Raw genomic sequence first — 26,709 nt, 5'->3', positions numbered from 1 at the left:
ATCCTCACCGGCGATGGTCAGTACCATGCCGGTCAGCGCTCCGCCCTCTCCTCCACTGCGTGGTGGCCCATACGAGAGCCACGGTATTGCCTCCTCATCGTCGGCGACGGCTGTTTCTACTCCTACGGGCTTGACATTGGCTAGACGGGGACCTCTTGCGTGTGCCTTCGGGTGCTGGTCGCCGCAAACCCCGCTCACCACTGCCCTTCCAACCGACCACCGTCGCCGCCCTTGCCGGAGTTGAGCAGCGGCGAAGCTAGCCGTCGGGATGGCTGAGGATAGTGGAGCAATGGCCGAGCGGAACGAGTAGGTGAGCGCTGCCTTCATCGGTGCCTCGTGGGTAGGTGGGAATAGAGGGGATTGATTGGAACAGAAGATAAGAAAGGGGTGGAGGAAATCAAAGATGGGAATCAAACGGAGCAAAGAATAAACGAGGGAATCGGACGGAACGGAGCGCGTCCGTGCGTAAGAGAAAAGGCCAGACGGCTGGAGAATAGATTTTCCGATTATGGATACACTTATCATGGATCCGAGTGAGTAATTATATGGACTGTTTTTCTATCTTTATTTCCGTAAAATCTTACTCTAACTACTTGTATTATTTTTTTAGCAACTTCAGATCCGTTTGTTGCAACTCCGTATTTCACTATTTGCACTGTAATCTTGAGAAATTTTTGAGTTTTGTGATGGATCTGTGATATTCTTGCTACACCTAAATTAAACGGGCAACACATGTGGGTGGCAACCCAGTGATCGTGAGTCCTCACCAGGAACTAAAAGGTGAACAGCGTCCGTTGGCTAGTACACATCTCTACCCCACGTCTGCTTTAGATGGATCGCGGACTGACGGACAGATGTACGCACAGTTCTTTGAACAACAGATAACTGCCTGCTTTTTAACTTTCATGCAGCCCACACCGATTCACTGGCAAAAGGCAAAAGATGAGACTAGTGAGTGTGAGCCACTAGTAGAAGAAGGCAATTGGAAGTCGGCAACGTGCGGGCTTGGTCAGCTGTTAGCATGGTAAATGTTTCTTTTCGTAAGAGAGTTCTGCTCGATAGAGTAATCTGTGCGAACCAAAACAACAACAAATTTGAAGTAAGGATTCGCGCAAATCACCAAGTTTCGCGGCTATCAGAAAACATAAGAAAAGAAAGAGAAACCCGCAATTGCTACACGGTCATGAACCCGTAGTATTTTGCAACCATGCATTTTGGATGATTCACGAGAAGTAGACACTGGAAATTTGGAGGAGACTACGAGACGAGAAAAATTTGGAGGAGACTAGGAGACGAGAAGAGAGGGAGGGAGGGAGTGAACTTATCAAAATAAATAAAAAGTCTACTACTCCTTGCGTCCAACAAAAGATGTCTCAAGTTTGTCAAAATTTGAATGAATCTGGACATGACTTGCTGTATAGATACATTCAAAGTTAGTCAAAGTTGAGACATCCTTTGTTAGACGGAGGAAGTAATATTTTTTAGAAACATCTGACGTTATTGATTCAATAAACAAAGTACAGAGGATCGGATAAACTAAAAAAAAACCAAATAACAAAGATCACTGATAAAACTAAAAAGTTACATTAAGATTTTTCGAAATCGAAATCACTAGATCCTTCATCCGTAGCTTGATATTTCTCCGAATTCTTGGTGATGAAACTTCAGAAGACCATACCTGCACAAGCTCTAACATCATAAGTTTTGAATAACTGCACGAGTCGCTCATTCCAAATGATGAAAACCTAAGATAATTGAACACACTATGACCGAGGACACACCACTTGTAAAGCAAGTTGCCGAACCACTGCCTAGTCATCAAATCGACGAGGAAGATGACCAAAATAACGAAAGTACAAACCGTGTGATCCATTAGTTCCACGGAGTAGATCGTGGAGCAGACATACCATTATTCCATACGTCATTGCTAAGGACACAAAACCTCACAAAAGGGTACACAAACTAATTGCCAGACTTTAACTTGAGGTTCACCTTGTGTGTGTGATGCCGAACGAGCAGATGAGGAGAACAAGCAAAGTTCAGAACTTCGGAGGCTCCATTCTGGCGACTAGGGTTTTATCAGTTTGATTATCTTGCCAGCCGGAATTGAAATAATTCTGAAATTTGGCAAACCAAAAGAATTTCCTTATGAAAACGTTTACAGCCCGTTTGGCACCCATCATTTAGGACTAGAATTGTGGAATTCATTTTGAATTCTAGAAACTAACTTGTTTGGTTGGCACGGAATTGGCTACATGAATTCAATTTGCAATTTCATGAAATCACACTACAACTAATCTTAATTGATCTCTAAAAGTCATCATTTCTTTAGAATTGTCTCCCACTCTTCAAATTCATGTGGTAGACAAACATGATTTTTGAACCTGAAATTCAAATTCAACCAAATGAAATCCTATAAAAAATTAGATTTCATTTCATTTCTACCAAATGAAATGAAAGAAGGGTTGCCAAACGAGTTGTTATTGTCCAGAGACACGCTATTAAGAATGTAAAGATCGAACAGCAATTGCAAAATTTCGTCCGCACACGTGGATGGGCGATCTGTTGTACGAAAGAATCTGTAAATTAACCCAAATTTGCATGTGAACACTTCATTCAGAAAAAAATCAAGACCTTGCCTTTTCACTTTGTTATGTTCTTTTTCCAGTTTCTTCAAAATAACGTGTACTTCAGCCCGCACGAAGCCTTGCACGAAAAGTCGAAGGAGTCGAAAACTGCACAATCCATTTCAGAACGCACTTTTTTTAGAATATCAGAACGCACATGATAAGAAGGAAATGCCTAACATGCCTACATGAAAGGGCCTCGCAGGTTGAGTGTTTTAGCCCACACGAGGAGTGGCCACATGGTGTGCAGACTGCACAAATGCACAGCCTGTTATTTTGATCTGCAAACTGCAATGGAGGTGTCACTTTGAAAATTCATAAGCAAATACGTATATCCATGGCCACATGATGTGCACCCCGCACATGGTGCCCTAACTAGCTCGGTTGGGCCGAGGCCGACTGGGAATTTTGAATGGGTCTTAAAACGCCCGAGCCATTGCAGTACGTCAGAGTCAGACTAAGTTGGGCTCGGCCGAGTCTCAAACGAGCTGGAAAAAAAAGACCGCTCGTTTTTTCACTGATGGGCTCGGACCGAATTTACACTGAGCCGCCGCTAACTCGGGGCGAGCTCAAAATCTTATCCCGAACATCCACGCTGAGAACTAGTATTCTTTAAAAATGCCTATTAGTTTTCATTAAAACAACACTTTGATCATAAATTATTATATCAAAATGTGTTTTATATGACATAAAATTAGTATTGTTAGACTCGTTATCTTATACGTCATGACTTGTAATCTCATGACATATGAACCACCCTTTAATATAGTAATTTGTGATCAAAGTTTTGTATTAATGAAAACTAATATGTCATTTTTTTAGAAACGGAGGGAGTAGTACAGGGAACCGTTGGAAGAAAATTAGCAGCTCTACTCAGTAACTCCATTCATCCTCATTCTTAAGTTTCTACGAGCATCAAACTATATTATGTACACGGTGGCCAAAGAACAGAGGGAAGAAACCGTTTGATTCTGCACACGTACTCGCGTGATGATTTCAACTTTTTTTTCATTCCCACAAAGAGCTGCTATACACTTGCTCACCGGAGCACTGATCTGCGCAGTAGTACTGCTGCTCCCGCGCTACCTGCATCTCGTAGCCCACAGCGCTCCCCTCGCCGGCCTCCGAATACACATAAATCCCCCCCGCCGGCACCTCCGGCCAGTAGTATCCGAACCCCGCCGCGCCGCCGAAGCCGTCGTCGAAATCCAACAGCATCTGGTCCAGCTGCACACAGCCGTTGATCTCGCCCGGCCCCGGCGGCCTGGCCAAGCACTCGCCGTTGTCCCCGCCTCTCATGATCTCCGCCTCCAGCGACCGCATGACGCGGCTCAGCCGGTCGGCGTCGTCGTCGTCGACGTGCGGCGGCGACGACGTCGAGTACTTCTCCGCCTCGTCCTCGTCCTCTTCCTCCAGCAGCTCCTTCAGGACTAGCACGCCGTCGGCCTCCGACAGACCCCCCGTCGCCGCCGGCCGGTCGAGGCCAGCGTGGTAGTAGTACTCCTGCGGCGCCAAGCGGTTCATGCCCTCCCCGATGTCTTGACCCCGCACCTGGTCCGTCTGCATAGCTAAGCACAATTGTGAAATGCACAATATGTAGCTGATGACACAGTTGCAATTTATTCTTTGGGAGATGGAGCTAGCTCGATCTGTGGCTTTGTTGCTGGCCAAAGGCGCGGAGGGGTTATATAGATAGAGGAGCCCCCCGCGGGCAATGTTGGTTGGTTCAACTGATATATATCTGGCACTTGGTTCTGCTGATCTGCCGATGTGCGACATGATTGGGCGATCAAGTAAATTAGAGTAGACCACTTCGGTTGCTTTAATTAATTAATTAACACGGGTAGATTAATTAGTCCTCTGGTTGGTTCGGGGTGGCCAAGAAGAGGCCGTACCAGGGTGAGCAAAAGGTGTTGCGTGGGTGTCGTGTGAGATATATACGGAGTGGAGAGCGTGTGAATGATGGTGACAGGGGGCGTGTGGTGTGACTGTGGGGGGACAGAGGCAACGGCGACGGGCGGGCCTGGAAGATCCGCTCCGGCACTGGCCTGCATTATTGTTTGTCGCGGTTTATGCTCTCTTATCCACGTCAGTCGTGAATCTGCCGTCTGATTGTATCCCCATCGATCTTGTTCCTCCACCGGCACCGATCAGGGGCCAAAAAACTAATTTTAACGACGTTTACAGATCAGTTCATGTCCAAAGAAAAAGGAAAGAGACCGTCTGGTTGTCTTGGTCGCGGGTCTGATATCTGGTACGTACCCTCTTGTTGCCCTGATGATGCCCTGCTGTGCCAAAGGAAGGAAGATGATTATTGTTAGGTCGCGCGCGTTGTACCAAGTTAATAAGGCCGTCCGGCAGCTAGCCTCTCCACACGTCTCTTTCTTTTAATTTTTCGATGCTTCTTTCTGGAGGCAGCTTGCTCAACCACTCGCAATATGTATTGTTCAGGGCCTAGCTCAACCTCCCGTGGACTTTACATCAGCACTTGTGTTAGTACAAGCATGCAGTTGGATCACGTATACTTCATCCGTCCCAAATTAAATTGACGTAGATTTGCATAAGAATCTATACAAATTCACGTTAGTTAATTTGGGACACAGGGAGTACAAAGTGTTTTATAATGCGGGTATCGTTTTGTGGCGCCGTACCATGATTGGACAGTGCACGCCTCTGTCCACTTCAGCGGACGCCGAGACTGAGGATATCGAGTCGAGGCATATGCACCGATCATGCCTGATGTGTTATGTATTAACACATCGATGCGAGATGTCTAACACATAGCTTAGCTAGCTTTCGGCGCTTTCCTTCTGGGACAACTTGTGACGATGTCCGGTTGCCGACACGAGAACTGAGAGGGAAATGGGTTAAGCTTGTAACCAAGCACAGTTCTAGTACAAATTAATTGAGCTTAATTTTCGACTTTTCCTGCAACCAACTCATGAGCCCAACATGTATGTACTCCACGTCCATTTGTATAAGAATTTATACAAATCCAAATTCATTTATTTTGGGATGGAGGGAGCAAAAAGGTGTTGTGTGCGGCAGACTGGCAGATCGGGAGTAATTCTCCTATAAGGGGCTGATCGATCATCAATGGGGGAAGAACCAAATGCAACATGAAGGTTGGTTTGCTTGCAGAGCTGCGTGGTGCCAAACTTAATTATAAACTGGTGTGGAGAAGTTAGTTTCACACTCGGCAAATATAAAAATTTGAGAGTGCAAAAGAGACTGAGCTGACAGAGATCTTAATCCACTGCTAACCGCGAAGTTACATTTGCATACTTTGAGTGCTTTAGGTATAAGGTGCAACTCGATCTGTGGTTGCATATTTTATTTTTGTCAATTTTTTTATGGTATAGAATTTCAAGAACTAGCATACTACTCCCTCCGTTCCGATAAATGTAAGAATGATTTGAAAGATTGCAGAGGATCCGAACCGGCGGCTTAATTTGATTGCCAGCAAAGCCAAATCTCGTATGATCTCAAGGAAAAAAGAACTCAGACCGCGCGAGCCTTCGCACAAACGCACAAGGACATAGCATAGCAGTACTAATATTCAGTCCACTTGCCTAAACACTAACAATCCTTCCAGCTGCTTCCCCTGGGCTGTCTCCCATGGCAAGTGGGCATATAGCATCTGGACCAGCAGGAATCCTGCCGCTGCCGGCCGGCCGGTTTGCGGTGCTAGCTATGCGTCATTAGCTCTAATCAATCGGCGACCCTGTTGCTAGTTTAGCTTCATTAAACTCCGAGACTAGAAAGTGATAAAAGGAGGCCACTAATTTGGTCAGAGTATATGCGAGATTAGAGATACCTCTTGTGGCACTAGCTAGCCGCCACCAACTTGGGGTTAGTCTATCTCCCTCTTGTCTAGCACGACTGTTTAACTAAGAAAGGATATATTGCACGGAAGATTAGGATGCTTGCTTAGAATCATGTCATCTAGTCTTGATGTGCATAATGCAAAGGCGACATGGGTAGCATGTATTACTTTCTTTTGTTTGGTGGATGCTTGTGCGCGTTGGGAGATGCGATGAGAGATGTTAGTGAGCTGGAGACCAAATCCGGCCATGTTTGATACGCGCTCACCTGGCTGCCGAGGAGATGATGGGACAGGTAACCGATCTCTTGGCGACGTAGTAGCAAATCTGGTGAGGATAGTGGACGGAATGTGGCCTGATGATTAGCGGGGAGGAAGGGAATGCAGATCCAGTGGGTTATCTTTGAGTGAACCAGGCAGATTTGTTAGTGGCTTAGTGCACATCAGGGGAATACACAAAGCACAAAGGAAGTTTAGACTCTGGACTATATACTGATCCCGGTTGCGAACCCTTTTTTTTCTTTATAACCATTCTTGCTGACGAATTAAGGAAGCCCAGTGTGTTGTTAAAAGGCATAAAAGAAACTAGTTTGATATACCAAAGATTGATAAGTTGAGAACAATATAGTAATTGTTTCTCAGTGGATATTGACAAGTCCAAAGTTATCTTGATGGATGGGGCTTAAAGAGACTGCTGCTTAAATTCAATTATACATAGGCTTAAATTCAGTTTCTTGTACCACAATCAAAAGAATGTAGTGTGTTTGTGAGAATGATAGCGATGTGTTTGGTGCTGTGACATAAGTGCAACGTTATTCACAGGAATTGTGCAGCTTCATGAAAGCTTGCAATTCCTTTTTTGTCCCCTCTCCCTCCTGTTCATAATAAGTGTCTCAGATTTCTACACTTTTTGTGTCTCGTTTGTGCTGTACCTTCCCTCCCATCTTCCCCTCAGCTCTTTTGCGTTTGTAAATTCCAACTCTAATTAATAGAATCAGCGCTGCCGTTTTCTCCAAAAAAAAACTTTGAGCTGATAGGCAGCTTTGCTTGGGTGGATGGGCGGGGAATCTCCTCGCACTTACCAACCGAACATGTCAAACCTGTCCTATCTGAATGTTCCAGGAAACTAGCACTGGTCGACATTTTTTCCAAAACTTCTAATCCCTCCGAGCCTAAATTCTTGCCGTTGTTTTAGTTCCAGGAAACAACAAGAATTTAGGATCAGAGGGAGTAATTCAGATAAGCAAAGGTAGAAGAAATGCAACGACACATCAATAAGACCCGATTCCTTTTAGAGAAGAACAAAAATTGATCCACATCGCTAGAAGCCAGTAAGAGGTACATGTTCTATCGATCGTCTCACTCCGAAACAAAATCTCTCACTACACATACCTTGAATAATTCTGAATCTTTTAGCACTAAAGACTTCTTTCCCTTTTCTAGGGGACAGGGAACGAAAAACACCAGCCTTGTACACACCAAACACTTGAGGGCTGAAGGGGTGGCCTTCAGTTCAGATAAAACTAGCAATGGACGCCTATGCCTTTGCTTGTACAGCCTGCATCTTCTGTTGCAGCCTGATTATCTGCACAGCAGAAATAAATTCACATAAATAAATTAGATAAATATTCTTAGTATTACAGAGTTAACTGAGTGCAGCTTCGTCACTATTGTATGTTACAGTTACTTTCACGGTAAAGTAAGTTAGTGGCCATAGCGAGGATGTCTGCCACGCAAGTACGGAGTAGAAATTAAGTGTGATTATGATGTGGATACCGCATGATCATAGTCAAAGTGTTCATTTGCAGTCATGCAGGGGTTCATCATCAGAGAATCAGCTATGGGTTCTTATGGAGGACACAGATACAATATAAAACCTTTAGGCCTCATTTGCAATGCAGAAATTTTCCCTATTCCTGCAGGAATGAAGTAATTCCTGTGAAATTTCCTCCCTTCCGCCCTCCCCCATTCCACATAAAAAAGGAGTAATCTATTTCACGAGCACAAATCATAGAGACTCCAAATACATGTGCAGTTTCTAACAGGCTGGAAACCGGCATGGGCAAACAGGTTTCAGTGTTTCAGCTAGTTTGGACCCTGAGCCAGCAGAAGAGATGTCTGGGGCGTGTACTTCAAACAAGCAATGGAACCAAGTCCAGCAGGATTAAAGATAGACTGAGGCATCAGGCTGACCTCCAGAAGGTACTCCCTCCGATCCATAAAAAGTGTCGTCCACTTAGTACAAAATTTGTACTAACTTAGACAAAATGGGCGACACTTTTTATGGATCAGAGGGAGTAGGTACCAAGATAAGGAGAAACCTAGAATGAATTTGAGATGCTGACCAACCATATTGAAGTTCTCAGCCAATTCATGGAGCTAAAAGTACAAACCCTATTGAATTTGAGTAGTCAAGCAAGCCAAACTGATCTCGCCTCTTAAATCAGAAAAGCATACATGTTTTGCAATTTAGTTCAAGTGGACACCAGAAACTTGTTTCTAGGTGCTGACAACCCATGGAGAAAACCCACTACAAACACAATTGGCTGTCCGTTCTGACTTTGCAAATGGCTTACATGTGAGCACCACCGGGAACACTACACACATGAATTCTAGATATGATAAACCTCATTAGCAAAAGAAGAAACAACGCGTGTTCAGCAGGTACGTGCTTGGATGCCATATATGATATCACTGACAGCTGCTTCATGGAGTATATAGTTTAGAACAAAAGCACGGAGGTGGCTCAACAAGAGTGAATGTTATGTTTTTGTAGAGGAGTTTATGTTATGTTTTTGTGTAGAGGAGTGAATGTTACGTTTTTTTGTAAAGGGGTATAGTGTCATCTGTTATGTTTTTGTTCCTTAATGCTGTAGGCAGAATCTGAGGCTGCCCCCAGCAACAGTTACAGTTATCAACAAGAATGGTGGCAGGGGACACACCATGAGGTATTTTAGGTGATTGACTGAAACCAAATTCATTTAAAATCGTGTCACTGTTTTGATCTCAACATCATGAAAACTGCAACTACTTCAAACCTCCTAAACTGAAGACTGACAAAGCTCAACACACTGATCAGTGAAAGGGTTTGTCTAGACTACAACCAAGTTTTGGTCCCTCTAGCAGTGTCTATGAGTAATAAGATAGCAAATAGGCAATTTTGGTGGCTGCTGCATAAAAAAATATTAAGGTGGATTCACAGATCAGAATATCCAGATTCAAACACACTTTGTTCACCCGATTAATAAGCAACACATATTTTCTTGTGGATAGAAATAAACTGATTGTAAGTACTTATTAATTCGGTTCCATTAGGCAAAGTGAAAAGATAAAAGTCTCCGATTTGTTTACCTCCGATTCTGAGACAGCATCAAAATATGGCAGATATGTAAGTTCTTAAATATAAATTGATTTCTAGCATACAGATAAGGATCCGACAAGATCTAATTTTCTTGAGAACTTAGTAACCTACACAAGTAAGCTGCAAAAATTATACAGCTGAACAGGGAAAAATTGCAAAAATTACACCAACATTCTAGGGTGCAATGATAAGAGTCACTCGACTAGTCGTGGGACTAGTATATGAGTCGGATATGGCTTCCACCTGAAAACTCAAGTAGTCATGACTATATGCGACTAGTCGTCTATGTGCCAGCACCCCAGCAACTGACTTGACTGTTTTGACTCTTAATCACTGTCGGGCATGCTTGGAACTACAAGAGAGTTATTCCACCCTTGTCTGGCAAGGTTAGTTTACCCAACTGAGCAAGCAAATACTTGCCCATGAGAGCAAGCCAACTTGAAGCTCCTTTCTCAGGGAGGCACGCTTTCTGAACTGCCGAGTAATTTCTTCTCTAGGCAGGCCATAGCCACCTGTAGTTATCCCCATTATTACCTCACCTCATCATAGTTTTTTCAATTTCCATCAGTGTCACTGTATCCAAATCAACTTATTGGTTCAAATTAGTGCGCTATACACACACACCTCATAAAGTGCAGCTCATGTTCATAGCATTGCACAGACCTACAAATTCATGGACACAATAGCTATGTTGTTCATAAAAGCCACACGGATGGTAGAGTATATGGTTTACCAAAACTCGCAGTCCAAACAATTTCAAAAGGTTTTCACATACCAAAAATTATAATATACGGAAGTTTCACATATCATCTTCTATTGGTCGTTCCGTGTACTCAAGCAACCCAACCAAAAATGAAGAGATAACAAGAACATACCGATTCTTTCTTGCTGTTCTGCTTGTCCTCCAAGTCCTTCAGCGCCCGATCCATTCGCTTCCTGCAAGATAAGTAATTCCACACCTTGAACACAGCATCACGACACCTGAAACCGATCAAATGAAAACGCAGATCAGCTCAAAGTCACTCACAGCTCGGCCGAGATGTACTCGATACGCTTCTTGACGTTGGCCTTGGCCTCCGCGAGGTCCTGCTTCACCAGCACTGGCCCGATCAACTTGTACACATTCGCCCCATCATTCAGCAGCTCCAGCTCCTACGCACAAAGCCAAAACCAGATCAAAACGGGTACTCACACTAAATCACCAATCGGAGCGGAGCTGAACCCCCCAAGCAAGAAAAGAAGAGCGGGTGCGTGCCTTGAGGACGAGCTCGTTCTCGCCGACCTGGATGGTGAACTGCTTGCGGACCTCGTGGTTCTTGGAGATGTCTGCGAGGGAAGCAGAAGAGTTAGGGTTAGGGTTTCCGAGGTGGGTTTCTCTCCCCGCCCTTTACTTGAGATGTTTGCGGATGGGGAAAGCGCACGTGCCTTTCTGGATCTTGCTGAGGGCGTTGGCCTGGGACTCGAGGTCGCGCTGCATCTCGCGTACGGCAGCCGGAGCCAGTGCCGACGACGACGCCATGGCCTGCCGCTGCTGCTTCCTCCGCCGCCTCTCGCCGCCGGCTTCGGGCGTGGGAGTGTGAATGTAGAGGTGGTGGTGTTTTCTCCTTTTCCTGGTTTGGGCTTTCGACAACGTCGGCCTAATGCCCTTAGTTCTCTTTAGGGCCCTTAGTTTTCTTTTGAGAAATATATGGATCCTATGGGCTGAGGAAGCAATGCTTCCTAACATGGGCCTGTGTAGAAAGTTGGACCGTCACACGGTGGATTGAAATCAGCCCATTTCTTACCACTTCCTAATCTGCAGCAGCAGATCGGCGAATTTAACTCGGCCTTTCTGTATTCTAAAAACCAAATGGGCTTTTCCGTCATCCGTGTTTTTCAGTTGTTTTGTTCTAATAATTGCAATATAAGCAGTCATGCTTTTTTTTACGGTAATAAGCCGTCATACTTTGTGTTGCCAACATTGATACGACGAAAAAATTCTTTGAGGGACTAAGCTGTACTTATACGAGTTACTCCCTCCGTATAATTATGGGACAGAGGGAGTACTTTATAATTTTTGAATTTATGATTCAAAGTATTGTACCTATAATGGATATTGAGTTTGAATAAAGTTATATACTGCGTATAATTATTGAGGAAAAATTGCTCTAATCGATAAGTCAGATCTTTGCTTAAAAAATGCAGAAGTAAATCAGCATCTTTATTGCCAGAGCTCTAACTTTGCGAGCCATTCATGCACATATTTATACGATCCGTGGAACCCGATTTAGCCATACCTTATGTAGGACCTTCTGGGACGTGGGTAGTATCCCATGTATGTCCCGCTTTTGGGCCAACACAAAAAATCTTTAATTAATTTTTGAACAACTTTTTTGAGTTACGTACGTCCCTAAAAACTTCTTCGGTGACTGTGGTGACTTAGATGATAAGGTTTAGTTCTTCCGGGTACACTTAAATCTTTGAAACTTTTATAAAAGAATAATAGTAACAACGTTCTATCAGATTGTTTTATTTGTTGGATTCGTTTTCTAAAAGAATTTTTCTATGAATCTTCTTATATGAAAAGCTTACCCTGCTACAAATATAATAAATTAGACTATTGGTTACAGATAAATTAGACTAAAATATTGAAGTATATATTAATGCCACTTGCTAGTAAATTTATTCAAACTTTTATGACAAATATCAGTACCATTTTAGTGTTTGCAATAGATGTAATTATTTGCATTAGAAAGAGCTGAGCAGTTTTTTATTTTATTTTGTTAACAAAATAAGATAAAAAGCAACAAGTGACGACCTCTTCCATCGATTGACTCTTTTACTTAAGTAAAAACAAATCAAAGAAATATTTCATTACGCTAGCCCCTTTGGAAAATCCATATGGATTATGAAATCATTTGTCTTTACAAGTGGTGTTGCCGAACATCCTCCGTTGTCAATTGCCAATTTCACCATCCCTCGAATCAAAAGACGAATAGCAACACCTTGATTACAGATGTACTGATAGACATTGGCCGTGTCGACACCTATTGGTGTGACACAAGCATTTTTCACATTGTCGACGCTGATGGAGGGCTCAGAAAAAATAACCTCAAAGCGGAAAAGAAATAGAAAGAAATGACGGCAGATGGAGATAATTTGAAGCTGGCTAGGGATGCAAGTGATCTCAGGGCAGTCCCTCTCCGAAGCAGACTGCATTGCATCAAACTACAGAAATCCGCACAACTTGCACGGTTCCTCCGTCCATGATATGCCAAAGATCAAGACGAGTGGAGACGCTTGAGCTAGCGAACTCTCCCCTCTCCCCCTAGAATCCATTCTACAACAAAATGATTGGATCAGCAATCAAACACACGCATGCTTTTACAAAAAGCCAACAAGTCAAAGAGCATCTTCTCATCTTGCGTTGCGTGATCACCTCCTTCACATTCTTCTCATGGAATTCATTCTACGGTACAGTCTCCATCTTTTCAAAAATTCTAGTGATCAATCATGCCTATAAACATCAAAGAATACATTGTCAGAATAGGATCTTTGTGAAAACCCCATATGTGCACACCCTTCCCCTGCATTTGGTACTATTCCCACGAGAACCGCTAGAGTTCAGAATCTAAGCCTAACCATATGGGGGCATGCATATCGTCGACTCCCCTCTCCCAAAAATGCGGCTGGTGATAGCGCCACAGTGCGGCTTCTCGGCCTCACGTTGTCGCTCCAAACGTATACATGCAAACTGTTTGATGAAGCATGTCTTTTTTGGATGAAGCATGGCTATTGTATATGCTTCCAGGCCCCGAGTCGGGCACCCCCAAAATAGGTATTATAGCCAGTATATATTGTATTCCCTCCATTCCAAATGTAGAACATATAACTTCGTTGATTGTTAAACTTTTTAAACTTTGATCAATTATATAACAAGAAAAATATCAACATCTATGATGCCAAATGAGTATCATTAGATACATCGGAACAATATGTTCATTATATTTTGGTTTGACACTGCATATGTTGATACCTTTTGCTATAAGATTGGTGAAACAGTCAACAAAATTTATGCACCCTACATTTGTAATGGTGGGAGTAGTTAACTGCAAACATGTACTGCTTTATTAACATTTCCTAGTTAACCTGGATGAAAACATGTACTGGTTGATCTTCCTCTTCCGCCTATCTATGCATGCACCTTTGGTCTAAAAACATGCACAATTTTTACACAAGAAAACCAACCGTGTACAAATGTTGTTTTAGACCATAAATCAATATATTTGTAAAGAAAAAATACATGTGAAATTTTTGTTTAACAATGTACTCCCTGACATGGACTTTTGGCTCCCAGGCTACATGGAGACTTTTATTTTAAAAAAATATTTTAGAGCTTTAATTTTTTTTTTTGAGTTTTCTAATGTCAGTATAGATGTATTGTAGATTCCTATATATTTTCGTCAAAAGATATGTTGATTTGTACCCTGTTCAAATATTCACAAATTTGTAGATCTAGAATAATAAAATGTTGGTCTATTTGAAATCTACATTTTTTTAATTTCTGCACATGTCACAGATTAATATATTTCTTGATAAAAATTTACAAGTATGTCGAATATATCTATGTTTACATTTAAAAAAAATCTCAAAATTATGGTTTTTATTTTTAAAAATAAAGGTCCCCAAGGAACCCGAGCTTCAAAGGCCATTTTTGCTCCCCCGGTCCTTTTTTGTCGGTTCTTTTTTGTAAGATGTATAGCTTTGTTCTAACTCAAAATTCTTAAAGGTTGGCAAAAAAGTATCAACATTTCCAACTCTAAATTATTTTCATTAAACCTGTCATGATATATTTTTCATAGTATACTTGTTTAATGTTGTAGTTATTACTGTTTCCGATCCATAATAAATGTCGGAGAATTAGTATACTTGTTTTTGTTACTCCCTCTGATCCATAATAAGTGTCGGGGAGTAGTAAAGTTTTTTCATAAATTCAGTCAAACTTTTAATTTTTTGACGTAAGACAAAGTTAGAACATCTTATAAAAAAACGGAGCGAGTATATTAAAAAGTCCATTTTGTAAGATTTTTTTTCCCCAAAAAACATGATGCTTGTGTGCTTAGGTACACAAAATCTGCTCCGAGGTTCTCAGCCATATGATCTGTTTTTCGAGATTGTTCCTGGAAAGGCTAATTGCGTATGATTTGCACCTGCATCCACCGGCCGGAGGATCAGTACTGTTATTATGCTTCTATCTTTGCTTCATTTCCCAAATTCGATAACGAAGGGCAGGAGAATCTTGGTGTGCCCCCACCTAAACTGACTCTCGGAACCGACGAGAGTCCCCTTTGCGTGGTGGAGTGGAGTCCATCTTTTGATTTGAGGCCGGATATGCTTGATGGGCTGATGCCAACAGCTGGTGGTGCGTGCAAATCGATTAGCAAGGCTCTTTCTCTCAAGAAAATCAATTAGCATGGTCTTGGGGGTAGATTATGATAATCTCGATGGCTTGATAAATGCGAAGATATGTCGGCACAACTATTCGATAACGTAGTTTATCTACAATCAATTTGATCTTTTCCAGCATAGAAATATATATTTATTGGTTCCTTGAAACAAAAAATAGCTCAAAAATGAGCACGACAATTGCAAAATGGACTTTGAACTCTATTATAGTCCCTCAAGTTGACAGCGAAAAGGAACAAGTGAGACTTCCAAAGCATTAAAAAACCATCTAATCCCTTTAATCCATAATAAGTGGCAGAGAATTAATGCGAAGTCAGGGAGGAGTAGCACAAGTATCTTACGTACGACAAAACAGGTACGATCTGTGTGCGATGGACTGAATCAACGGTGACTAGAAACAATTGAGAAGTAATCAACGGCCTTCCGACCTCCCCAACTCAACACAAACACCGGCGACGTGATTAAGATAAGTAACAATTGACCAGCATCACCATGATTGATCCATGGACCCCAAGACCTTTGGCGATATCCCGAGTTGGCGCCATCGTTTCGTGCCGAACTTACATTTTTCTGCCGCTTTTTTCGAGTTCAACGCGGAGACACCACCTACTGACCTACATGCTGCGTGGGTTCAGTCCGTGGACGGGCGGACGGCCAGCGTGATCTCCATTAGCTTGCGGCTGTATTATTCTTCTTTCTGCGAATCCTAATCAAGATCAGGAGCCGAGACGAGCCACACCTGCACCACGATATGGCCGGCCGGTTAGCCGAGCCCCACCATGCCAGGTCGTTTTCGTGGGCTCACCGCAACCATCCGTCGATCCAACCGGGCTAGCTCCCTCAGGCTCCGGATGGTTTTAGAGCGACGTGAACAGGGAGCCTGGGCACATCAGTCGGCACAGCCAATTGGCGGCTCCATCGTATGTAGATTACATTGCAGGGACCCACATCTCATATCCAACATGTGGCCTACGCATCTTAAAAATTATTATGTACTCTTTCCGTTCCTAAATTCTTGTGTGATTTTAGTTCAAGTCCACATGTGATGCATGGATGAACGGAGGGAGTAGTCCACGTGCCTTTCAGAAAGGATGAGACGAGGTGCAGAGGTGGTAACCTGTATCCAAATGCTAAGCACAGTTTATTGTATGCTGAACCTGACAACTTCCTGGAATCATAAAATTCTCTACCTGTTCATAAGATAAGAAAGAATAAACTGTGGTTAGATCATTGTCTAAAAAGGCCTAACACTAAGAATCATGTATTTCGCGAGCAAACTCACAACATCATCCTCAGACAGTTTTTTTTTCTTCTGAAAGCGAGCCAAAAGCTTTGCATGTTCCTTTAATTAGGAAGGTGATGGTCAGTTAATTTACGAAAAACCAGGCAAAAACCAAAAACAAACAGGAGCGGGTCTACTCGAGAACCGAAGCAAGGGACAGGTTCACCCGCAGTCAACGGCATGGTAAACACAACAAAAACATGCCAACCGGATCACACAAACACAAGGGAAACCCGCTTCACCGAATGAGCCGGCCTCCTACCACTGGCGCGGAAGAAGCCACGACTGCTATGAGAAGAGCACACCCGGAACACTCCCACGAAGGTGAGGAAGCCTCCACACTACAAGACCCTACGCTAATTACAACGCCTGACACGCCAAGGAACAATGTTGAGGGCAAGCTCTTTGCCCACACGACACAGGTGTGTTTGGTGGTGCATTTGTGGTTTCCGTTCGGCGACCGATTAGGGCTCCGTGGCCTTTGTATCTGATTTTTGTCCGGTTTCCGCTAATTAACTGGACACATCTTTAAAAGTTCTTTAGGTTGGCCAGAATCCTGTTGTCAAGATAGTAACAGCCGTGCCCACCCCCAGTTCCCCACCCCAGGATCAACTCTGGACATGCAACTAAAAATTCTTCCTACTTAGCTTGATGATCTCTTGTAACAGTAAAGTCAGTAACCATGGCTTTCATTTTTTAAGTAACTAGGTCGCGATGGACCACACCCGATAACTTTTACTTATCTATCAATGCATCGAGACGCAAGGCTTTTGCGTTTTCTCGAAGAAAAAAAATTAAGTAACTATTAAAGAAAAGAGGGAAATTTGGCAGATCACACCCCAAATCTTCATCCATAAGGATTTGCAGAGATTCTTTTTTTACAAACTACCATACCTTCAGCATCACCTATGGAATCATATCATTTTCTACAGCACTATCACCTTTCATTAAATTCTTCTTCATCTGTTTGACGAAACTTCACTTCGAATGGGACTTATAGAGCATGGGATGGCCATAACTTAGCTACTAACCATGATGTGCACATTCTGCTATTAAACATCTTATTTTCATGGAGCCCAGTAAAAATATGTACATCGTTGAATACAAGAACAGGAAATACCTCATCGAAAGCTGAGTTGCGCGGGATTGTGATCTCCTTTAGGAAAGGCCATACAGCCCAACTGGGGGTTGGGACCTTATGTTTAGCAAATATCTGCTTGTCCAAGAGATGCCTGATGAACCATGTAAAGGAACAAATTAGATAACAATTGCTATAGATAATTTATCAAGAGATAAATAACAAGAAAATGCTGTAAACGTGTCAACATCTGTCATTATGTTTTCAAATAGAACCATGATACCAAAAAAGGAACATAAAAGGCGTGGCTTTATGGGCAAACAAATGATTCCAAACTGCTGATATTGGAACAGGAGTGCTCAAAGAGCAGATCATAAGCTACATAACAACAAGGAATATAATTATATAAGACCACACAAAAATACAGAATCCAAAAAGTAAGAGCTCGCTGAAAATGACTAGTCAGAAGGGAACCCATTCATTGATAGTTTGAAGATCTAAAAACTGACTGTTGTCCATATGAATTTAAACCTAAAAAATTAATACTCCCTCCGTCCCATATTAAGTGACTCAAATTTGCCCAAATATGGATGCATCTATGCCTAAAAAGTGTCTAGATATATGTAATAGAAAGTCACTTAATATGGGATGGAGAGAGTATTTGGCAACAGTTAAACAGCAAAAATTAGATCGATAAACAGGTGGAATTTGAAATATACTCAACCTGCTTTTAGGAGACTAAAATCATTATGATACATAAATGAATGGTACTGCCCATGTGGAACCATTATCCATGATGTTTAAGAACAATGATATCCTCGTTTCCACTGGCTCATTATGGAGATGAGCTCTCTCTACAGGTCTCCGCTCTCCAACAAGAAGCAAGAAGCCGGATACATCATACCTAGTTGAAAGATACAATGAGAAAGTGGGTGGTAGACCGTAGACACATGCATGCACATGCGTGCTAGGACCGCCACTTCATCACTCCCCACTCTAACATATGGTCACCTGTGATAATGCAGGGACATTCCAACACAAGCAAGAGATTAGAAACACAAGAGACATAAGAGAGAGACTACAGCATTGGAGGATGGGAAAATGCTTGTATTGTCCAGGCTACATCTATTATCCAACATGGAGCCTACACATCTCCAAAATTATTATATATGTGGACTAAACACCATGTAGTCCACATGTGATGAGCAGCTAAGCCTTTCAGAGTGGATGAGATGAGGTGGTAACCCTGTATCCAGATGGTAAGCACACGGTGTGTTATATGCTGAACCTGACAACTTCGCGGAATCATAATTCCTTGAAGCCACGTGTAGGAACTCGCGTACTCGTAATATCCAACACATCAGGGTGCCAAATTGGGAAAAGGAAACTTATGCCTCCCGCCCCCCCGCCCCCCCAACTCCAATAAAAAGAAGATAAACAGAGGACTCGGGGACGGAGAGCTGGTGAGAAAAAATTAAGTAAAGAACAGAGCATCCATGCTAGCGTGAGGACAGGCGGCAACAGGATTGCACACCAGCCTACCCTCCTCCAAGCTGCAACATCTCTTCTCTTCGTCTGTCTTCTCCCAGACGACCATATCAGGTAACTGTCTCCTCATTCCATTTTCTGCCAGCTCCTCTCGTTTGACACTGCACGAGCGAAACCACCTTTGTTGGGTTAATTGTAGGAAAGTGGACAGCTAGAGCGAGCTGAGCCACAAGCCCACAACTGCTGGTATGTTTCGGAAATGTGCCAGGATTTTCTTTTCATTTTCTTAAAATAAACAAGAACACCCAATCAATATGTACCAAGGCCGTATTAGTGCTGTACAAGTATCTCTTACAAGCGTCAGTACTTCATGGATTACAACCTTGTAGACTACAATTTCATGCACTATTCCGATCTTCCGGAAGGACAGGAACCCTTAGTGTTTGATTAGGAAATGCCTCATGCATTAAAATGTGCATATAGGAGATGGATGTCGACAGTGTAGGAGTGGTTGCCGAGATCGCGGGTCGGGCCTGCATATCACGTGGCCAGGTTCGATCGATCCCAATGGGGCTCGGATTCGAATAGGGATCGCGATGGAACGGAGGCTGGAATGTGATCCCTATCGCCGCCCGTTACGACCCCGAATCACAAAAAAGGCGATCACCACATCTAGGAAGACTCCATTGAAACTTACCAGGTCAAGGCTCCGCTCCAGCCATCCAGCCTCCAGTCCAGGCAATCGGCACCGCACTGTGTAGAACGAACGCGAAGCCTCCCGCGGTCCTGCCCAAGCCTCCACCGGAGCCTCCTCAAAGCCACCGCCTGCGCCACCACCTGCACCGCCGCCGCCGCCGCCTACCCCAGACCACCGGAACCACCTCCGCCGCCGCCCCTCTCCGGCGCCAGGAAGAGATGGAGGAATAGATAGCATAGGCCCATGGCTGTAATGGATCCAGATTCCAGAGCACCAGATGATATGGAGATGGAGGTGAGGGAAATTTGAGTCATACTCTCTCACGTACGCGGGATGCTGTTTGGGGATTTCGGACGAGGAGGCGCCGAGGAAGATGGGTCGTGGGAGATGTATATGGTCCTGACTTGTGGGCCCATTTTAATGGTATATTTTCATAAAATTTCTGGCAAATTCCGCCTGGAATTTTCATCCGACGTATTCTATGCGAAAATAAATAAATCATAATCTTATTAAAAAAACTGAATGGATATTTCCACTCATGTACTTGGGAGAAAAGAATTACAACCTCCGTTCTTAAATTCTTGTGGTTGTTTGTACTAAAACAGCAATAGGAACGGAGGGAGTACAATAGTAATCTACCGTCCTGCGGAGGATATCGACCCAAAATCGTTTGGTGCGCAACACATCGTACACAGATGAGCTCTTTTACATTACCCTTAAATTAATTCTGACCGTCAATTATCCTCAATCTAACGCCTGTGATCAATTTGTACTCCAACACAAGATCAAGGAGTACCACCGCAGAAAATTGAGGAGTACCAAGTTTTAAGGGGTATAATGGTAATCATAGCCCATTACGAGTATTGCAATACATGGATTAAAAACCTGGTGTGAATAGGGAATTTTAATAAATGGTAATAGTACATAGTTTTTGACTTTTTTCTAATGGTTCACTTAGTTTTAACAGCATTCACCAATTTCACTTGCTAGGCTTGTTTCCGTATTCAAAGTTAGTAAATCCTTTCTATGCTAAATATAGATTTGATTATGAAAAATCCCCTGAGATTATAAGTCAAACTAGAACTCCACCGGAATGATACTGATAAATTGTGGACAACGGTGAGACAAGCTTGACAATTGAAGGACTACCAATGCAACTTCATCTTAAATTGCAGAGATTTAGTCTTGTATAAATATCATAAGCCTGCCAAATAATCCTGGTTAAATAAGGACCGGATGTACAACAAAATAATGCACACCGCAGACTGCTCATGGTTGAAGTGGATAGTACCAGTCATGCAGTCCATAAGCTTCTTGATTGTTTTTTATATTCTCTCACTTTGACCCCTAACCCTACGTGTTTACCATATGCAGCATATATGTAGGTGTCGGCTTCCACGCCTTCTGCATATAGAGTTTAGTGGGAAAGGACAGAAAACGCAAGCATGACTCATGCTCATTCAAAATCCTACTTCCACAAATTCTGGAATGGGCTTCAATTCAATGGGAGCAACGACAGCTTCTCCATCGAGTTACTGCCATCTCTTGGTGCAACTATAAACCACTGCAATAAGTTGCAAAAGTTCATCATATCACCTTATGATCGCCTCTATAAGTGAGTTCATGTTGCACTCTGTACCTTTGATGTATGTTGACTTGTGAGTACAAGAAAACAGCAGCTGCTGACATGATTTCCTTTGTTTTTTTTCTGTCTCTCTCAGATCCTGGGAGCTGTTCCTTATAGTCCTAGTTATTTACTCCGCCTGGATTTGCCCATTTGAACTAGCATTCTTGAGGGACTTGCCCTCTAAGCTTTTGCTGCTTGAGAACATTGTCAACAGCTTCTTCGCCATCGATATTGTTTTGACATTCTTTGTAGCTTACGTTGACAGCAAAACACATCTCCTTGTGGACAATCGAAAGAGGATTGCAGTAAGGTTTGTATCTGGTTCATGGTTGTTTCATCTTATTGCAGAACATTATCTGGTCCATTTGTTACTCAAAAGCCCCAAACTATTCTATTCTGACATTGACACAATATGGTTCTCTAGGTACCTATCAACTTGGTTCATCTTTGACGTATGTTCAACAGCTCCATTTCAACCAATCATCCTTCTATTTACGCACAAGGGAAATGACCTTGCTTTTAAGATGCTCAATATGCTTAGGTTGTGGCGTCTTCACAGAGTCAGTACATTGTTTGCTAGGTTCGAATCTTCTCCAGCCCCTTCATATTTGGATGATGAATGACAAATGGCACGAATTTGATTGTCTTATTTTAACTAGGATGGAGAAGGATATCCGATTTAACTATTTCTGGACTAGGTGCTCAAAGCTTATTTCTGTAAGTCTCTCAAAAATATCAAAACTTACTCTTTTTTTCTTCAAAAGTTTAACCATGCAAATTATTTAATGTTTCCTTGATTTGTTTTTGGGTATAAAATATGTAACTATCACATGCAGGTCACCCTGTTTGCAGTGCATTGTGCGGGATGCTTCAACTATATGCTTGCTGACAGATATCCCTACCCAGAGAATACATGGATTGGTGCTGTGATGCCTACATTCAGATCAGAAAACTTATGGACCAGATATGTTACTGCTCTTTACTGGTCCATTACAACACTTACAACAACGGGATATGGGGACCTACATGCTGAGAACCCAAGAGAGATGCTCTTCGATATTGTCTACATGTTGTTTAATCTGGGTTTGACAGCTTATCTAATTGGGAATATGACCAACCTGGTTGTACATGGCACCAGCCGCACCCAGAAATTTGTAAGTTTCTCAACTTATTCACAGAGTATCTCAATGCCATACTTGTTCAATTATGTCTCCATAATAAATTAAAAACCAATCAGGGATGTAGATTCTTGATTGTAGCTATATGTCCTTAGAATTTTTCCAAAAACAAAAACTGTATTTGGATGCCATACAACTAAATGGTGTCAAGATCTTGAGAATAAGCACATTTTCAGTTATATGTGACATGGTGGGAAAAATGAAATTTATGGTACCATACAAATAAAAATCAGCTTGCTCATAGTGCATTTACACAGCTAGTCAGACACATTGTCTTGCATTGTATTATAAAGAAATAGTTACAACTAAGAGGGGGGAACTCCAAGTTGGATGCACTGTAATGTTCAGTAAACTAAATGGGCATTGCAACAATTTTTTTAAACTTTGAATAGTTACAACTAAGAGGGGGGAACTCCAAGTTGGATGCACTGTAATGTTCAGTAAACTAAATGGGCATTGCAACAATTTTTTTAAACTTTGAATAGTTACAACTAAGAGGGGGGAACTCCAAGTTGGATGCACTGTAATGTTAAGTAAACTAAATGGGCATTGCAACAATTTTTTTAAACTTTGAATAGTCACAGCTAGAGATAAAAAAAAAGTGAAGCTAGGTCATTTAGTAAGGTACATTTCTTATGCAAACTTCCAAAAGTAGGACTTCAACCAATAAGGCAAGTGAATCGTAATCACTGAGCACTGACAAAAACAACATGCAAATCAAGGTCAACAATACAAAGAAAAATTCAAGCAATTGCAAGCAGCAATATCAATCACTGTAGTAAAACAGTTACAGGCATTCTTGTTCTCTATATGTAGGTCGTATTGAAAGTCTTTTAAATGATGCAGAGGGACTCAATCCAAGCGGCTTCGGAGTTCGCAGCACGGAATCAATTGCCTGTGAACATAAAGCAACAAATGCTATCTCAAATCTGCCTACAGTTCAAGACAGAAGGCCATAATCAGCAGGCCCTGTTAAATGGTCTCCCAAAAGGAATCCGTTCAAGCATAGCATACAACTTATTCTTCCCAATCATTCGACGAGCCTACCTCTTCCATGGACTATCCAACAGTTTTATTGCAGAACTGGTAATGCAGTCAATTATTCAAGTTATCTAACCATCTTAGGCAAACTTGTGATGTGTACTAATTGAATTGGATTTGTTGGACAATAGGTCATGGAAGTGCAGGCTGAGTATTTTCCACCAAAGGAAGATATAATATTGCAGAACGAAGGGGCATCAGATGTTTATGTAATAGTTTCAGGAGCAGTGGTTAGCTTGTTATCTCTAACTAAATTATCAAATTTTGTACAAGTTTATGCTACTAAGCTAATTACCACTATTGTCTGATTCTTTTGTAGAATATGGTAACAACGATAAATGGGAACGAGCAGGTATAAATTTCTTCCACTACAGTACACACAGATTCCAGATACTGCTAAGGTTTCTTTAGACTATTTTCATTGCTAAAATAGTATTATTTTGTTGAAAGCAGGTGTTTATGAAAGTTACAGAGGGAGATATGTTTGGAGAGGTTGGTGCTCTATGTAACATACCCCAGCCATTTACTTTCCGCACAACTGAACTATCACAACTCTTGCGAATAAGCAGGACAAGACTTATAGAAGCCATTCAAAAGCACAGGGAAGATAGTAATTTTCTAATGAACAATCTATTCCAGGTATAGCTTCAATTTTTGAATGCAGTCAAACAATGTAATATATAATTTCGCTTAAAGAGAAGCTAACAACTTTTTTGTGGCAATATCAGAGAATGAAACTACAGGAAAATGTACCTGAAGTGAATCAACTAGACCGAAGATTCTTGAGCAAGTATGATCTATTTCATATTCCCCGAGAAGAACATATGTTACCATGGTCACACCTACATTACACAGGACATAAAAGTATGGGTTTAGGTAACAAGGTTTCAATATTTGGAGATGATACTGATTCAACAAAGTTACCTGAAGAAGAGCCACAACAAGAAAACATCTATAACAAGTCAAATTGCAAGTATAGAATATCAGATGGAACCATGGACAAAGAAGAGGATCTCAACGAGGTTCATATAAGCTGTGAGAAAAAAACAAGTGCTGAAGAGTTTTGTATTAAAATAAAATCTGAAGGCAGCAATGCGGCAAGCAGTTGGCAAACAATAAATACAAAAATGCAGCCGTGTTCTCCCGACAGGGCATCCGGAAACATAGGAAAGAGCAGATATGTAGATTATAATTGCATAAAAGAAGCCAACAGAAGAGTTACAATTCACATGTATCCTCAAAATGCAAGAGGTTCTACAGTACAGAATGGGAAGCTAATCAACCTGCCTGGTTCATTAGAGGAGCTTATCAAAATAGGCAGTAAGCGATCTATTTATTTTGCTTTTGACTATGATTTTTGGTCATGGAGCATGATTATAGTATTAAGCATCATATAAATGCTCAAATTTACAGTAAATTAGATATTGCAACATGCATTTCCCTCACCATATATATTTCTTCAATGCAGGGCAAAAGTTTCCAGGTTTCCATCCTACAAAAGCGGTCAGTAGAGATTACGCTGAAATAGATGATATTGGTGTCATCCGAGATGGCGACCACATATTCTTTCTCGACATGTAAAAAAGTATAGCACATAGCAACCTGACCAGACAAATCATAGAGCTTTAAGTGCTCCAATCTGGGAAAAGTAATGGATGCCGAGGGCTTGCAATTGAAGAAATGAATAGGAAGGGCATTGTGTACAAATAGTTTTGATCGTTACTAACATGATGTAAATGCCCGCCATTGTAGAATAAACAGTCATGAAAGCATGTGGGAAAAAGCAGTTGCCTCAGTTAATTTTATGACAAGCAGGAACTCAGCCAACACAAACAAATTCAGAGTTTAGACCATACATAACATGCTTCAGGCCACAACAAAATAAGAGCAAGGACAACAATCCCTTGAGGAGCACCAGTTGCCATCCTCCTCAAAGTCAAAACCATCTTGTGGACTGTTGACGAGACTCATGGTAGCTTCACGGCGTTTTGGAAAGCAGAAGCTTCCAGTGCGAGTGGAGCCATGGCCTTGAACACTACCTGCACAGGAGAGTTACAAGATTGAAAACCATGTCGTTTCAGTATGTAGTTTCCATTTGCATGTCAAGAGATCCACAATCTGCAGGAATTCTGTAAAATTGATTAATCTGACGTCTCTTTCTTTATACCTGGATAAACCGGGACTGAAAAATAATGTAGATAGTGCATGTAACCTTATCAAGAACATAAGGTTTTTAGATAGAACAGGGAGGCTAAAATTAATTAATAAAATCATGTACATGCCTGAGGCTGGATATGCGCACTCACTGTTCTAATTATCCCATCAACACTCCAATCTGTCAGAGATGGAATAGGTTTTGTCCTAGGAAATAAAATTTCAACAAAGATTTCACTGTTCTAATTTCACTATGGAAAAATGGAATTCAATTAATTTCACTATAAAAAAACAAGAATTAAGAAATGACCGTGCGATTGAATCAAGACCCGGATCGGACGAACAGAACGATGGGGCTAGATAGCTCTGGTGCTACCGGGAGGTTTGGCAGTCTCCCAGCTTCTCATGACTCCTTCGATCCACCTTTCGGGCGCTACTCCAGCGTATCCAGCGGAACAGAAAACGTTCGGCGTCGCTCCAAGGTTCGTCTGGGCCGGAAGCACGTTTTCCCTGGGCCGAAAGCCCATTTCCGTCTTCTTTTTTCCGGGTCGTCTTCCCCGATCCTCCCCCAATCGATTCTTCTCACCCCAATTTCTCCCCGTCGACCTCCCTCAGTGTTGCCCCGTCGATCGAGTGGGCAAGTTCCCGGATCCACGGATCGGCGGTGGCGCTCGATGAGGCGGCCCACCAGAGCGCGGCCTACGTGTCGTCGTAGCAGGGGGTGACGGGTCCTCAGGCGCCGCGAAAAGGTACCCGGCGTCGGCCGCTGAGGCGTTGCGGGCGCCGGTGACGTGCTGCACCATGAAGCGGAAGTTGTCTGCGCCCTGATGTACGTCGTGGGGGCGCGCTTCGCTCGCCGCTGCAGCTTCCCAGCGCCGCCCGCGTGAGGCCCCAGCTGCTGCTATCTC

The 26,709-nt window shown here is 42.4% G+C and overlaps 3 protein-coding genes and 3 long non-coding RNA genes across 12 annotated transcripts; 1 reads left to right on the top strand and 5 right to left on the bottom strand.

The window, feature by feature from the left end:
- Nucleotides 1-3,476: 3,476 nt before the first annotated feature.
- LOC104583490 lies at nucleotides 3,477-4,421 on the bottom strand. Its single transcript, XM_010235793.3, has one exon. It carries the CDS (start codon nucleotides 4,404-4,406, stop codon nucleotides 3,636-3,638), a length of 771 nt encoding a protein of 256 aa, XP_010234095.2. The 5' UTR covers nucleotides 4,407-4,421; the 3' UTR covers nucleotides 3,477-3,635.
- Nucleotides 4,422-7,713: 3,292 nt separating this feature from the next.
- LOC100821619 (prefoldin subunit 6) lies at nucleotides 7,714-11,440 on the bottom strand. Its single transcript, XM_003571941.4, has 5 exons — nucleotides 11,237-11,440; nucleotides 11,067-11,137; nucleotides 10,839-10,963; nucleotides 10,687-10,747; nucleotides 7,714-8,035 (listed from the first exon to the last, which is right to left on the bottom strand). Exons 1-5 carry the CDS (start codon nucleotides 11,328-11,330, stop codon nucleotides 7,988-7,990), a joined length of 399 nt encoding a protein of 132 aa, XP_003571989.1. The 5' UTR covers nucleotides 11,331-11,440; the 3' UTR covers nucleotides 7,714-7,987.
- A 4,072-nt stretch (nucleotides 11,441-15,512) lies between these two features.
- On the bottom strand, nucleotides 15,513-20,171 carry LOC106866564. 3 transcript variants are annotated; one of them, XR_002964316.1, is made up of 3 exons: nucleotides 19,802-20,171; nucleotides 17,659-19,265; nucleotides 15,513-16,446 (listed from the first exon to the last, which is right to left on the bottom strand). It is a non-coding gene; the product is annotated as an uncharacterized LOC106866564 (long non-coding RNA). The 3 variants fall into 3 exon arrangements; XR_002964318.1 differs by having other exon boundaries at nucleotides 17,659-18,627; XR_002964317.1 differs by lacking the exon at nucleotides 19,802-20,171 and adding an exon at nucleotides 16,539-16,598 and having other exon boundaries at nucleotides 17,659-19,013.
- On the top strand, nucleotides 19,078-25,442 carry LOC100846215 (potassium channel KAT1). Of its 5 annotated transcripts, XM_024460427.1 has the most exons (13): nucleotides 19,079-19,218; nucleotides 20,407-20,474; nucleotides 20,586-20,641; nucleotides 21,176-21,416; nucleotides 21,523-22,008; nucleotides 22,088-22,145; nucleotides 22,265-22,582; nucleotides 23,453-23,692; nucleotides 23,779-23,877; nucleotides 23,967-23,999; nucleotides 24,101-24,286; nucleotides 24,376-24,967; nucleotides 25,116-25,442. In XM_024460427.1, exons 4-13 carry the CDS (start codon nucleotides 21,247-21,249, stop codon nucleotides 25,226-25,228), a joined length of 2,295 nt encoding a protein of 764 aa, XP_024316195.1. In that variant the 5' UTR covers nucleotides 19,079-19,218; nucleotides 20,407-20,474; nucleotides 20,586-20,641; nucleotides 21,176-21,246; the 3' UTR covers nucleotides 25,229-25,442. The 5 variants fall into 5 exon arrangements, with proteins under 5 accessions (XP_014757012.1, XP_010234093.1, XP_014757009.1 ...); XM_014901526.2 differs by lacking the exons at nucleotides 20,407-20,474; nucleotides 20,586-20,641 and having other exon boundaries at nucleotides 19,078-19,218; nucleotides 21,523-21,738; nucleotides 21,853-22,008; XM_010235791.3 differs by lacking the exons at nucleotides 20,407-20,474; nucleotides 20,586-20,641; nucleotides 25,116-25,442 and having other exon boundaries at nucleotides 19,078-19,218; nucleotides 21,523-21,738; nucleotides 21,853-22,008; ... (1 more) ...; nucleotides 24,217-24,286; nucleotides 24,376-24,518.
- LOC112271410 lies at nucleotides 23,250-24,539 on the bottom strand. Its single transcript, XR_002964314.1, has 2 exons — nucleotides 24,401-24,539; nucleotides 23,250-23,501 (listed from the first exon to the last, which is right to left on the bottom strand). It is a non-coding gene; the product is annotated as an uncharacterized LOC112271410 (long non-coding RNA).
- Nucleotides 25,422-26,389, bottom strand: LOC112271411. The gene is made up of 2 exons (XR_002964315.1): nucleotides 25,954-26,389; nucleotides 25,422-25,686 (listed from the first exon to the last, which is right to left on the bottom strand). It is a non-coding gene; the product is annotated as an uncharacterized LOC112271411 (long non-coding RNA).
- Between the last annotated feature and the right edge of the window lie 320 nt (nucleotides 26,390-26,709).

The sequence above is a fragment of the Brachypodium distachyon genome, chromosome 3 (genome assembly GCF_000005505.3).
Source record: "Brachypodium distachyon strain Bd21 chromosome 3, Brachypodium_distachyon_v3.0, whole genome shotgun sequence".
Lineage (NCBI taxonomy): Eukaryota > Viridiplantae > Streptophyta > Magnoliopsida > Poales > Poaceae > Brachypodium > Brachypodium distachyon.
Note: the sequence above shows the minus strand (reverse complement) of the source record. Positions and strands in the feature narration are given on the sequence as shown.